Raw genomic sequence first — 14,320 nt, 5'->3', positions numbered from 1 at the left:
TCCCACAACCACAAGCAGTGATCCATGCCAACAACAATGGAACTTGGGGATTCAGGGTTGGTGTGTGAGTGTGTGTGAGTAAAGTAGTAAGGTAAAGTGTTGAATCAAATCACAAGTTACTTTGGGATCGTAGTTTACTTTTTATATTGCAAGTGACTGTTTGATTTAATGATTTTATTCTTTGCTTCTAATGCATAACTCAGTAAGGAATTATAGCTCAACTTGAAGATCTTGTTGCATTGTAATGTTTCCTATTTCCAGATGAAGGTATAGTTAGTGTGAAACTGGAAGGAATTTTCTGAAAACCAGGGGAACAGGAACTGATAACAAACTTAGGTAAGGTAAGGTAAAGTTAAAGGTAAAAAAAAAAAAAAACTCAGGGCGCGCCTGGTTATTTGAGAAGGTTGAAGCCAGTCAAACAATACTGGTATTCCCTCATTTCTCTAAATAGGGAAAGATTTTTACATCCAGGTGAAGAGAAAGAGAAATGATGATGATGTCACAAGAGAAGGCTGCAGCTCTAAGACAAGAAAGCAACAGAAAGTCTGACCAAAGAAACTACAGCTGAAAGTGTTTCCTTCAAAGTGATCACAGGTAAACACAGAAAAGGAAAAAGGGGGAAAAAAAGCGAACAATTGATTATTAGTGCACCAAGACACCCTGGGCGAGGTCAATTCACAATTATATAATTAGATATGCAACTTGAATACTGGCAGAAGTCTGAGGTCCTAAATAGAAATATTGAATAGTTCTGTTCCTCATATCAAAAGCTACTAAAATGCATCTTTTAAGTTAAGCATCTAATCAATAGAAGTATACGATATTTGTAGATGAAAAATCAGCAGGACTTAAATGTTTCTGCAGTTTTCCGTTATCAGGAAAAAACGCTTCACTGTAGATAAGATAACACACGGTGACCACTTTGCTACTGTTATGGTTGCTGACCTCTAGGATCTCCCCACCTCTTTCTCCTCCTTCTGTGTTTCTGCTCTGCCTCACACAGCTGAGATGTCTTGCAGCTTGTAGGCCACTGAATAAAGACTGCCATCTCAAAACACCATGCCCTTTTTCTTTCCATTTTCCCTGGGCGTTGAGTTGCAGTGATTTGGATGGACTGTGGTTGTGTAAAACTTTTAACGGCTGGTGTGACTGTTTGTTTTTGTTTTTTTAAATAAAGGTGTGTCTTTATAATGGTAACTGTAATCAGTCAGAAAACATTTGTATTGAGCAGAGTGCACCTTAGGAAAAAAAAAGTTTCTTCCTCACTTGGTTTCTTGTCTTTTTAAATAATGTTTCCTTTTTGGATGACTGCATATTAACCATATTCACTTTTGCGCTATTAGGCAAAATTGCTTAATAATACAAATTTCAAGTTCAAATACAGTCTCCATCACTGGTTACTGAAACAGAGTGTTAGGGCCACATTAAGGAGAGAAAATATTGATTGTTTTGACAATAATGTTGAAATTTCAACCTTAAAGTCAAAAATATATTTTGGACAAAAAGCCAAAATTGTATTTCAAGAAAAAAGTAAATGTGGAGATTAAAGTTGTTTCAAGACAAACTGCTACAGTTGCTTTAGCCTCTGAGTTAGTGAAATCATACTTCAGAGTCTGTTTTAGTAACAAGGAAATGACTTCTGTTTAGCACATAAACACAGCGTGATGAAAAGATGGCGTAGAAAGCTGCATTTCTACTCACAAGTGCGGAAGAGTTGGCTGGATTTGTACGAAAGGAAATGTCTGGCGGTGGACAGATGCAAGGTTCTCAGTGGTTACATCCTCGTGCATTAAAGAGGGTGTATGTTGTGTCACAAGGCAGCTGACCAAATTGTTTCATTAACTCAAGTACAGAAGGTATTTTGTAGAGGCTATAGCAGCCATGGCAGTTTGCCATGAAACTGTTATCAGCCCATTTAGACTTTGTTCTGAAAAAAGAATTTTGACTTTATTTTCAAAATGATAAACAATATATTTTTTTTCTTGATGTGGCCCTAATGCTCATTGGTAAGTAAAACTTTTAATGATGACAGCAGTAATTTTTTTATATCTAATCTCTAGAGTCTCTTCAGAGTCACACCCACATCCACTGAGTGTTGTAACATAAGCAGCAAGGCATGTTATTTCCTATTTCTTTCCTGTTGCAACTCAAAGGGCTGTTTTCAGAATTTAATGCACCAACTAAACAGCCAACAACTGTCATTTCTGTCAAAATGAATATATAATGTACAAGTGTGAGTGTCTATATTGAATCATCTAGGTAAGGAAGTCTTAAAAAGTTGATTCTGTTCATCTGGACATTCTGTTTTCAGTCTGAGAAATATTTTGTCACTCATCCAATTGACTTCTTCAGGTAGGTAGGTGCACGGTTTTCGTAAACCAGAATGACTTAACATGGGAATTGCTGCTACTACTCAGTGACAATATTTTGAGAAGGTGAAAGATGTCATTATGGAGGCAGATGATACAATGGTCTTGTATGATGTTACACCTCTCTTCACTTGTGTGCCAGTCACTGAAGCATTGGTTGTAGTTTGTAAGAGATTACAGAATGACCCCAACCTCAGCAACAGGACCACTTTCAGCACCGACCAAGTGTGTTTGTTCTTGAAACTGTCTTCATTCCTCATATTTCAGGGTAATGTGAGGTTATTAGTAGAAACATATGTTACTTTATGCCTGTAGTCAAGATAGCTGATTTATGTTAACAACTGTAGGACATATATTATCTTTTAGTTTAGACTGTGTGCTGTGTGAGTAGTCAAGTTCCCATCATACATTTGGGTTAGAAGAATATAATCATTACGTAGTTCATTAGATAAGTGTGCACCACTCTGTATCCTTGATCTGCTGTGAATGTGTTACACTGTTTCTTGACATATTATACTGCTGAATCATGAAGAGAATGTTGTGTGCAGAAGACCTTGTGTCTACGTTTAGGAGAGGCAGACCACATTCCATACCCCCACCGTCTTTAGAGCATGAAGACAGGGAGCCGAGGTCATAACTTAGGCGCCGTAAGAGAGAAAACATGTGAATGTTTAGGCTTTTACAAATAGGTGGGGGCCACTAGGGGCTATAAAAGGCTGAGTAACCCGTCACCATTTTGAGACATGCTGTGACCCTCCATGTGCATCTCTCCCGTCCGGACGTTTCTTATGCTCATAAGTGTTGAATTGTATGAAAATAAAGTATTATTGATTGAGCATGTATACACCGAGTATTGTCCCTCCTTCAGCCCAAAGATTAAAACAACTGGGAGTTTTTAACAGTAAGTACTACAGGCAGAAACATGAGTGGGAAATGGGTTCCCCAGTTTCACACATCGTTGGTAACCACAATGAGTGAAACTGGGGAACACAGTACATGTACATCGTACATGGAAGAAGTGGAAAAGAGGGCTTTGTTATCCTACCCTGGAACACCACCAAGTCATTGGTTCAGGTTCAGGTCTGCTGTGTTCCTGTACTGTGAATGTAACCATCGCCCCTCCCCCTTCAGCTCAGTGCAAACATGCAACATTTTGCGCATGCAGGCCGCTTTTAGAGCCATGAACGTTCACACTAGAGCGCATATGCTGTCACATTTTATTTGTAGTGTGAACAACCAGACAAAAAAAATCGGATCTGATGAAAAAATCGGAATTGAGCATTAAGACCTGCAGTGTGAACGTAGCCTTAGAGCCATTTTGTTCGCGACCAACACATCAATGTACCAGGATAGTACCATGTGATTGCCAAACCCATGGCCACACTTTAAAGTTTGTGACACTTGTATTTTCATTCCTTTTTTGAACACAATAACACACTTTAGTTTCCAATAAGTTTATTGATTGGTTTGGATACATTTTTTCTTTACTTATGTATTCATATCAGTTCATTACTTTGATTTTGGCTAACCTTTGTTTCTTTTACTTCTTACCTGCCATGATCCGGGGAGTTGCCAGACAAAAAGTGGTGGCTAGGGTTTGAAACCATTAAATGCAAAGAGGGATAATTGGACCGCACCACCACTTCCTGCTGAAGGGGAGAATGTGTGTTTTCTTTAATTAAAAACAAAGTATTTGTATTTAATTAAATATTGAGTTTGGGGTTTATTAGTTTTGATTTTTCTTCTTTGGTGTTTATTATCAAACCAGACTGTACTGCATTGTTTGTTGTTTACAATTTTGTTTTGTTTAGTTACCCCTCTTGTGTCATAGTGGTCTGATCAGCCATTATATATACCTCTGTGTGTCATTTCATGTTTAGGTCAGTTATGTTTGTTTGGGCAGTTGCTTGGCTTGTTAAGTTTGCAGTCTTTGCCTGAGTTTAGTTTTGTTTCATTGACCTACTTCATTAGCTCAGTGTTTAGTACTTTTGTAAATATCATTTTTGGGTTAAATGGCAACCCTATTTTTCAAATAATTCCTGTGACTCCCCCTGTTTTCAACTCAGTCCATCACATACCAACAAAATGAAGATGTATACAGAATTAATGGAAAGCCACAGAAAACAAAAGTCGACTTCTTCTACCGAGCCACCTATGAAGAATGCAGATACAGATTCTTTCACTGGCTCTAGGCGGGTAACGCAAGCAACGTTTGAGAAGCTTCTGCTTATATCAATAGTTGATGCCACTGCTGCAGAAGCTACCAATGATCAATAAAAGAGGCTGTCTTGGTCTGCTTTTGCAAAATGTCATGCTCTGTGGAATAAAACCAGCGGGTCAATCATGGCTTATGAAACAGTGGAACGTGAGTGCAAATTGCAGTTTTTTCGACCCAACCAGACTCATTGGAGCTCCCTGTTGTGTGCATTCATAAAGAGCATGGAGAAAAAGCAATCTGCAATGTTTGCACACCATAAAGATGTAAGTTGATGAAACTTGTTTTTAACCTCCTACAACCAGGGGTCCGTTCTTCGTACCTCGCTTACTACATCCAAGATCAAATCATCGCGCCAACTTTGAGCTCGCTATTCCGGTTCTCCGAACACACCTGTTGTTGACGATTAGTACACCTGGATGAAGTAATGTGAGATCACTGGGTGGCTTAAAAGGGGCTACGCATCGATAGTAGAAAAATTGACCGGCAACCCTTTGACTGGTCGGCGAAGATGTCGAAGGAGCGCGCTCAGTATTTTTCGGCAGCAGAGCAAGAACTCTTGATTGATTTCAGGAGTTTCAGAGTTTAATTAAAACGCAAGGGAACACTGCAAAGGCTGCAAAAGCAAGGAGAGAGGGCTGGCAGAAAGTTGCTGACAAATTAAACTCGTAAGTAATTTATTATATTACATTATATCATATTATATTATATCATATTATATTATATTACATTATATCCTCTTTCACATTAGAGCCACAACAGGATCCACTAGAACATGGGAACAAGTAAAAGTGAAATATAAGAATATTCTACAGAATGGTAATATTTATCACTTATATTGCTTTTAGTCTCTTGAAAAGAGACCCTGAAATAATCTGTTTGTTTGTTTAGAACAGCAACCAAGAAAAGGGCAGAGCAAATAAAGATAGGTGGTGGTCCTGCACCCCCTCGTCACACCCAGGCAGAGGAGCTGGCCCTAGGGTTGAATGCCACCAGACCCATTGTTGAGGGCATCCCTGGGGGCAGCTCCTCCTTAGACCAGCAGCCGGGGTGCAGTAGCAGCACCTTCATAACTGGTGAATGAGCTCATAATTCTATTTGTACAATGTAAAATATTTGGTTGTTGCCTTAATTAAAATGCTTTTTGTACTGTGACATTTATTGACATTGTGGGTTTTTTGTGTGTAGTTTTACATAACACTCCATCACTTCTACCTGTTCCGATGCAAGGGGTGACTGAAGCATGCACAGTAAGTTGGGAGATATATATATATATATATAATCTTTTTTTTAATAATTTAAAGCTTTTATAGCCGTGGTCTCTCATCTTGATTACACGAAGTAATTTACTATTACTACTCTAAAATATGAATTACATCTGAAATAATCAAATACATGAAATAGAATGATTAATAGTACATTTCCCTTTTTTTTAGGAAATGACCTGTATGTATCTGTATGAAATCAATAAAAGAATCAAATACTGCATGTGCTGGTGTGCTGTAACAACCTCATTTTGAAAGAGGATTCCTGACTTGAGAAACAAGTTCATGGGATTTATAAATAATGAGCCGATGACACATATCGTTACCACTAAACAGTTGAAATCACCTGTTTCTGTTCCTGCATTACTCTACACAAAGAAAAACCTGTTTCACAGCTACTACCAGGTAAATGTCTAGGTTCAGACAAGAAAAACACCATTGTTTATGGGTAAAGAAACAGCCTCTATAAAAGGAAGTTGAATGAAGCTCCACCCTTCACATCACTCACCTGAGACAAACCGGGAAACAGGCGGTTCCTCCTCCTCAGTACAGAGAGACGCACAGACGATCAGACTGAGTTCAGACCAAACTAGCAGCTTCCTCTGAGTGAGTCCAGCTACAGGAGAGAAAAGTGGAAAACTCCAACACTGCTGCTTCAAGCTGCTGATGCTCCACACACTGAATGTGAGTTTGAGCAAAAACACGACTCAAAGGAAGTTTCAGTGAAGGTAGTAGAGGAGGGAGGGGAGCCAGGACTGACTGTACTTCCTGTCTGCTGTTTTCAGCTTCACTCGCAGACTCAATGGCTTCCAGATCAGAGGAGGATCTCTGCTGTCCGGTCTGTCAGGAGGTCTTCAGAGATCCTGTTATTCTGTCATGTAGCCACAGCTTCTGTAAAGACTGTCTGAAGGGATGGTGGAAAGAGAGAACAACACACGAGTGTCCAGTTTGTAAGAGAAGATCTTCAAAGGAAGAACCACTTTTAAACCGAGTTTTAAAGAACCTGTGTGAGTCGTTCTTACAGGAGAGAGATCAGAGAGCTTCAGAGGCTCTCTGCAGTCTGCACTCTGAGGAACTCAAACTCTTCTGTCTGGACCATCAGCAGCCAGTGTGTGTCGTCTGCAGAGACTCAGAAAAACACACCAATCACAGATTCAGACCCATCGATGAAGCTGCACAACAACACAAGAAGGAACTTCAGGAAACTCTGGAGCCCTTAAAGAAGAAGTTAAAGGTTTGTGAAGAAGTTCAAGTGAAGTTTGATCAAACAGCAGAACACATTAAGGTCCAGGCTCGACACACAGAGAGGCAGATTAAGGAGCAGTATAAGAAGCTTCAGCAGTTTCTAGCAGAGGAAGAGGAGGCCAGGCTGGCTGCACTGAGGGAGGAAGAGGAGCAGAAGAGTGGGATGATGAAGGAGAAGATGGAGGCTCTGAGCAGAGAGATAGCAGCTCTTTCAGACACAGTCAGAGCCACAGAGGAGGAGCTGAGAGCTGAAGACGTCTCATTCCTGCACAACTACAAGGCTGCAGTGGAAAGAGTCCAGCGCTGCCCCCTGCTGGATGATCCACAGCTGCCCACAGGAGCTCTGATAGACCAGGCCAAACACCTGGGCAACCTGACCTTCAACATCTGGAACAACATGAAGGACATGGTCTCCTACACTCCTCTCATTCTGGACCCAAACACTGCTCATCCAAACCTCATCCTGTCTGAAGATCTGACCAGTGTGAGACAAGGAGGAGAGAAGCAGCAGCTTCCTGATAATCCAGAGAGGTTTGATTTATACAACTCTGTCCTGGGCTTTGAGGGCTTTAACTCAGGGACTCACAGCTGGGCTGTTGATGTTGGAGACAGTACAGTGTGGGACCTGGGTGTGTTAGCAGAGTCTGTGCAGAGGAAGGGACGCATAGAGCCTGGAGTTTGGGGAATAGGGTTCTTTATTGATGAATACTCAGCATGTTCACCATCAGCTCTCACTGTTCTCTCAGTAAAGAAGAAGCTCCAGAGGATCAGAGTGAATCTGGACTGGAACAGAGGAAAGCTGTCGTTCTCTGATCCTGATACTAACACACACATACACACCTTCACACACACTTTCACTCACAGGATGTTTCCATATATTCGCACTGTTTCTAAAGTGAAGGTGTTGCCAGTGTCAGTGGCAGTGTGTCAGTGGAGCAGATGAGTTGAGGATGATGATGTTTCTAATGTTGTTTCCTGTCAGTGAATTGAAGCTGTTAAACTGCAGCTGTCCTCCTGCTGCCTCGTTGTTCCAAAGCTCTTTGTTTCTCTTTTAGTTCTCACTGTTTCTTTCTGTTTCTGCTGTCCACCTTTTCACATGGAAAATCATTTCACTGTTTCTCACTGAATGACTCCCCAAACTAGATTTGAAATTCTATCAAGTTTCTAATCATTACAAGTGATTCATGTTTCTATTTGATGTGTGTAAATGGAGATGATTTAGTTTGCTGGGATATGGACTGACATGTGTTGAATGGGAGGAGCAGTTTGTTGTTGTCTTCTTGTCTGTTTATGACAACAATAAATATGTTGTTGAAACAATGATTCATGTTTAACTCCATATATGAAATGTTTCTGATCTTTGAATTCTGTTTGATTAAAGACTTTCTTCATGACACAAATGAGATTTCAGTGTATTAATAGAACTAAATAAGCTCAGAGTTGAAAGGCTGGAGTATTATGTACGTGCTTCACTGTCAGTATCTTCAGGGGGATTCAAAGGAAACATCAAACTGCTGTAATGAGATAAACTAGTGTAGAGAAAATCATCTGAGCTTTATTTTGCATCGAAGCAGAGGGTGTCATCCAGCCGGAGGAAGGTCTCCGACTGCTTCACATGGAAGCGTCAGCAGGAAGTTTGTAGTGACGGAGCTCGTTTTAGCAGCTAGTTTTTCCTTTATTTACAGCAGAAGAACTGAAAGTGTGTGTGTGTGAATTCAAAGCGCTCGCTGTCAGGACAAATAAAGGAGGGGAAGAGATTCAAAGGAGCAAAGCGCTGTTTTTAGAGCCTTAAAGAGAAACCACATTTCCAGTCTGAATCCTGAAAACTTCGCATGATGATATAACATGAAACTGCATTCACAATCACTTCCTGTGTGCTTTCAATGTCTGAAGAGAAAATGAATATTATTTTCACTTCTTTTCACCCTGCCCTCAGTCTCATACTCAACACTCAAACACACAAAAGGATCTATTTGAAAGTGTCATTAAAACAAACAGTTCAAAGAAGAAAATAAAATGTCTGTTCACAGCACCAACAAAGCAAGTCTCCACGAATAAAGTTGCTCCACCATTTTCCTTCATGCTGTCCAACCACTGCCAGAAGATTTAGACCCCACTGAGTCATTTTCAGCTGTGAATCACCACACAGATGCTCAAAGTGATTTGATAGAAACTCCGATTCACAATAAAATCCTAGCCACAATCTTAGCCTTCTCTTCTTCCTCCTTTTCTGGGAAAACCATCAAACTCTACATTACACTCTGCATTTTTCAGGGTAAAGTCCTCCACTGATATCTAACACACTGCTGACTGTTTTATCACTACATCCACTTTGACCTACTTCTGTTTTTGTGTGTGTGTGTGTGTGTGTGTGTGTGTGTGTGTGTGTGTGTGTGTGGAAAGTATCATCATCATCGTTATTTTGACCTTTGGCCGATTTCATTTGACATATTATGTGTGAAGAGTATCATTACTATTGACGCCACAATCTTCAGTTATTCAGTGTGTTTATTAAAATCAAAGGTGTGTGAACAGCTCAGTTATACCAAATGAACATCATCTCTTTGTGTGTGCATAATAAATCTTATCACATAGTTGTTTACTTTGATTATTATTGTTTTCTAAAGAAAACGACTGTGTCTAAAAAATTAACTACAAATTGATATAGTTGAAAGTTTAACTTTATTAAGGGGTGGTGATTGCTCAATTTATGCAAAAAGATTTTGAAATATTTAAATCCATGTGTCCAAATACCGTAAATCAAATTAATGGTAATTTATTACAATTTTCTAAAATTGTCGTTTCCCAGTGGGCCATATAAATATCCACGTGGCGCACAACCCTCTTCTCTCAAATCCCTCACAATACTGCTGACAAGATTCTGAGTCTCTTTCACCTTCTTTTCAACACAACAGGTGCAGTTTAGTGGATTACTGCCTCCTGCTGGAACACTTAAATCATTGTTAGTGAATCACTTGAACTATTACATAAACTTGAACTATTGTCTACATCCCAGCTAAGTAGTTAAAGGTCTTAATATCTCGCCTCATATGAGTAAAAACGATAAGAGTGCTAAAACAGAGCTTTTCTCTATTTCCTAAAAAATGATTTATTCGTAATCAAAAATAACCCCCAAAAGAAGTAGTGGTGTAGTCGGTTAATCACCGATCAAAATATAATAATGTTAAACATGAATATATACCAGTTAACATAACTTATTTGTGATTTTACTGAGAGTTAGTTGCTCAATACTGACATGTTAAATGTATATAAAATAAAGTAAATATATTGAAGTTAACCAGTATTGTAACTACAGGGTCCAACAAACAATGGCCACACATACTGATGTCTTCTGAAACATATTTCTCTCTCTTATTTTCTTCAGACACCGTGAAAACTAAAGAAAACACAAAGTTTACAACTTAAATATCTCTGACCTTATCAAAGTCTCTCATGTTAGGGTCCATAAACATAAACGGCTGCAGAACAGGAAAAAAAAAGATTGAGTTTTGCTGTGACGCCAAGACAAATCCCGCTGGTGGAACTGATCACAGCCACAGAAACAGCAGTTTGAAACAACAATATTGCAGTAGTGGAAGCAGAGCAACTACGGACGACGTTTCGGCCTGTCTCAGGAATGCAAAGCCCCCAGCATCCAACATCACCATGGAGGAGAGTAAGGCACTCACATTACTTAGTGCAGGACCAGAACAGTTAGAACAGGACCACTCTCAGCATCAATCAAGTGTGTTTGCTTTTGGAACTGTGTCTTCATTCCACCTACTTCACATACAGTACAAGGGTCAGTTCTACAGGCAGAAACATGGGTGTGCCATGGGCTCCCCAGTTTCACCCATCGTGGCCAATTTGTACATGGAAGAAGTGGAAAAGAGGGCTTTGCTATTCTACCCTGGAACACCACCAAGCCATTGGTTCAGGTATGTGGATGACACCTGGGTGAAAATCAAATCTCAGGATGTACTACACTTCACGGATCACATTTACTCGGTGGACCGACACATCAAATTCACCAGGGAGGATATGAAAAGTGGCAGGTTAGCGTTCTTAGACTTTGAGATTGCCAAATCCAAAGCATTACTAGTTAAAATGCCTTGAGATAACGTCTGTTATGAATTAGAGCTATATGACCCTATAGATGCATATAGATCCTTTTGACTAAAACGGTGTGGAACAACTGATTCATGAGTTAAAAAAGAAGTCAGTACAACAATGCTATTTATAATCAAGTATATTTGAATCATGATGATGTGCACACACCAAACCCAAAACATTTTTGCTTTATTCAGTGTATTTCCTACAATACACATCAAATGAAATGAGACATTTCTGGAAAACAGCAAAGTAGAAAAAGTCGGAGATTTCCTTTTTTAAGCAACACCAATTATCTATGCTTTCATTTTTGTTATGAATAAAATAATAAAAAAAATACTGCAGAAAGGTAAAAAGGTATTCTTGATATGTTTAAATAAGCTTAGCAGAAACTATTTTATTTGTAAAGATTTGGGGTGGATAAGCATGGTTTCACAGAACTTACATGACAAAGAAAAGAGAAAGAAAGAACACAAACACACGAAACAAGGCTGTACATAAAATATGGAAGTTTTCCTTACAGTTCATTGGTTTGAGACGTTGTTGTTAATGTAACAATGCCAAACTGCTCCTTGCTGCTCTCACTCTCCTCACTTGCTTGTTGAATGTTGGCTCTCCTGGACAATTTTCTCACCTTGGCCCGAAAAGCCTTACAGAGGTAAAAGTAAACAACAGGGTCCAGGCAGATGTTGAAAACTGAGACCATGGTGGACACTTCCTTCAGGTAGTACAACACTGGACCTACTGTGCAGTTTCCCGACAGAAAAGTAAAAGGAAGTCGAACCAGGTGATAGGGGACAAAGCAAACACAGAAGATGCTGACAAGCAGCAACATGTTTCTACGAGACTTCAAGAGCTTCTCAGAGGAGGCCAGCTGACTCTGCTGTGCCTGCAACACCCTGCGGGAGGTGCTGTAGTAGAAGAAGACCATGGATATGAAGACCAACAGAAAGATGACGGCAGACAGAACCTGGATGATTGTAAAGAACAACTTGACTGATTCACTAAAAAGGGGATCACAGCGGCTGGAGTTAGAGGTCAGAGATTCCTGAGTCATCAAATACAGATTGCTGTAAGAAATTGCTGTAGCCAGGAGAAAAACCCAGGTGACCGCGGAGATGATGTGGGCAGTTCGTACTGTCTGCAGGGCGCGAGTTCCTGAAGGATGGACGATCTTCAGATACCTGAAGAGAGAAGAAAAAGCAGGCAGTAGACAAATTCACTGATCAGCCACAGTGCTGCCAAAATCATTAAGTTAAAAAAATGCATTCATGCTTTAATTAGGAGTGCAGGATTTGTACTTAACAACACTGTAAAGGGTTTTTTTTTACCTGTTGGCAGCGATGTACCCCATAAATATGATGCTGGCATACATGTTGAGGAAAAAGGCAGAAGCTCCAAAGCTGCAGTAGAGACTCGGGATTATTCCAGAGCTTCTGGCATAGTAAGTGATGCGGAGTGGCAGACAGAGGCAGAATAGGAAGTCAGCAGCTGTCAGGTTCTTCAGGAAGACTTTCAAGCTGCTGGACGCCTGCTTTCGACCTCGACAGCAGTAGAACTTCATGATGAAGCCATTGAGAGGTAAACCTACCTAAAGAAACACAGAAAGCATGGAGAGAACAGGATTTTGGTACATACACTGAGAACCTCAAACCAATTTCTGACAGAGCACAAGTTGATGATTTGAAACTTACCAGAAAGACCAAACTGTGGACCAGTATAAAGAAAGGTTTGGCTGAAATATCCTTAACCTCACAGGTCTTATTGGAAGGTGAAGTCATGGTATTTTGGTCAGTGATGTTTCTGGAGCGGAAACAAAAATCCACCTCTCATATACAACACTTTGCAACAAATTATGTATAATTGCTAGTTTAATCTTTGAAATTATCTTCATGGTGTCTTCGTTTAATGTGTTAACTCAAAGTGAAACCAATTTTAAATATCCGTTGAGATCTACTACATATTTCTTTATGAAACATATTTTTGCATATGTCCTTTTCTGGTGGAGGTTACCGAGAGTAAATTCAATTCATTTCACAAAAACAGCTTTTCAGGCTTCTCCAAATATGGAATTTGCTATCAATTCCACAGTCTTACAAACTTGAAAGCAAAATTGAGACCTTTAAATGGAAGTGCAGAAATTACTGGTGATGAAAAGAAATATACATCACTCAAGCTGAATCAACTCTCTCCTTAATAATTTTTTATTAAGTGTAACAATCCTGCGCGTAAAAAGTGGAAACACTGTCATATGAAATACAGATTTTACCGGACGCATTTGTGAGGGAAAAAAGTACACCCTCAATGATTTCACTGGAAATCAGTAGGTATGCAGCAATTAGGCAGTGCTTATCAAGGCAGCAAATCAACAACAGAATGATTGAGAGACGGCAAACCTCAATGAAGCATGTAAAGAAGGCCAATAGTGCTCTACAATGATGTGAGAGTCTGACAAAGTCATGCAGAAAACCATTACTTCACATTACTGCTAAAAGTGATTTTAAAAGCTACTGAATCATACAGGCTGGTTCTGCTGAGTTAAAAGGAAGTCCTGTTAAAAGGGAGTTTTTCCTTCCAACTGTCGAAAAAGCGCTTACTCAAAGGGAGCATACGATTATTGGTGGTTTCTCTGTATAATTGTACCTGAAGATATAAAGCTAAGGAAACTGTTCTTGTGATTTGTTGCTATATATATGACTAAAATTGGATGAAACAACAGATGTGTGGTATATTAGGAAGATGGCCACTACTGACCATGTGCTTAGTGAATGTCTCAGGCAGCAGAAACTCAAGAAAGAAGAGGAGCAAGAAGAAAAAAAGTCATGGAAAGACAGGCATTTGCAGGGCATGTACTGCCAGCAGACAAAAGACATGACTCACACTGAGAAATCTTACTAATGGCTGGAGAAAGCTGGGCTGAAAGAAAGCACATGCCAGCTCAGGAATGAGCCTTAAGCACAAGATCGATAGAGACTGAGGTCTACTACAACAAGGAAGGCCAAGGTGGTAAACTCTCTCTACTCTCACGGTCAATGTAGAATCAGTGGTTAATCTAACCTCAGTCTTTAGACTGTGGTAGGAAGCCAGAGTAATCAGAGAGAACCCACACAAACACC

At 39.8% G+C, this 14,320-nt stretch overlaps 3 protein-coding genes across 3 annotated transcripts in view; 1 reads left to right on the top strand and 2 right to left on the bottom strand.

Moving 5' to 3' along the window:
- LOC134623951 (zinc finger protein 664-like) overlaps positions 1-14,320 on the bottom strand; it is a 507,757-nt gene that overhangs the window by 23,483 nt on the left and 469,954 nt on the right. The gene's annotated exons all lie outside the window — the stretch shown is intronic.
- Positions 6,646-8,037, top strand: LOC134623948 (nuclear factor 7, brain-like). Its single transcript, XM_063468948.1, has one exon. It carries the CDS (start codon positions 6,652-6,654, stop codon positions 8,035-8,037), a length of 1,386 nt encoding a protein of 461 aa, XP_063325018.1. The 5' UTR covers positions 6,646-6,651.
- LOC134623947 (P2Y purinoceptor 14-like) lies at positions 11,722-12,928 on the bottom strand. Its single transcript, XM_063468947.2, has 3 exons — positions 12,899-12,928; positions 12,536-12,795; positions 11,722-12,388 (listed from the first exon to the last, which is right to left on the bottom strand). The coding sequence occupies exons 2-3, from the start codon at positions 12,766-12,768 to the stop codon at positions 11,722-11,724; spliced, it is 900 nt and encodes a 299-aa protein (XP_063325017.1). The 5' UTR covers positions 12,769-12,795; positions 12,899-12,928.

This window comes from Pelmatolapia mariae, linkage group LG3_W, assembly GCF_036321145.2.
Source record: "Pelmatolapia mariae isolate MD_Pm_ZW linkage group LG3_W, Pm_UMD_F_2, whole genome shotgun sequence".
NCBI lineage: Eukaryota > Metazoa > Chordata > Actinopteri > Cichliformes > Cichlidae > Pelmatolapia > Pelmatolapia mariae.
The sequence above is the reverse complement of the archived record's forward strand: the minus strand, read 5'-3'. Positions and strand labels throughout refer to the sequence as shown.

Excerpts from the sequence above, each read along its gene's own strand:
- LOC134623948 (XM_063468948.1), top strand. The coding sequence starts at position 6,652 with ATGGCTTCCAGATCAGAGGAGGATCTCTGCTGTCCGGTCTGTCAGGAG.
- LOC134623947 (XM_063468947.2), bottom strand. The coding sequence starts at position 12,768 with ATGAAGTTCTACTGCTGTCGAGGTCGAAAGCAGGCGTCCAGCAGCTTG. Across the intron at positions 12,389-12,535 it reads GGGTACATCGCTGCCAACAG|GTATCTGAAGATCGTCCATC; the intron begins GTAAAAAAAAAC and ends TTCTCTCTTCAG.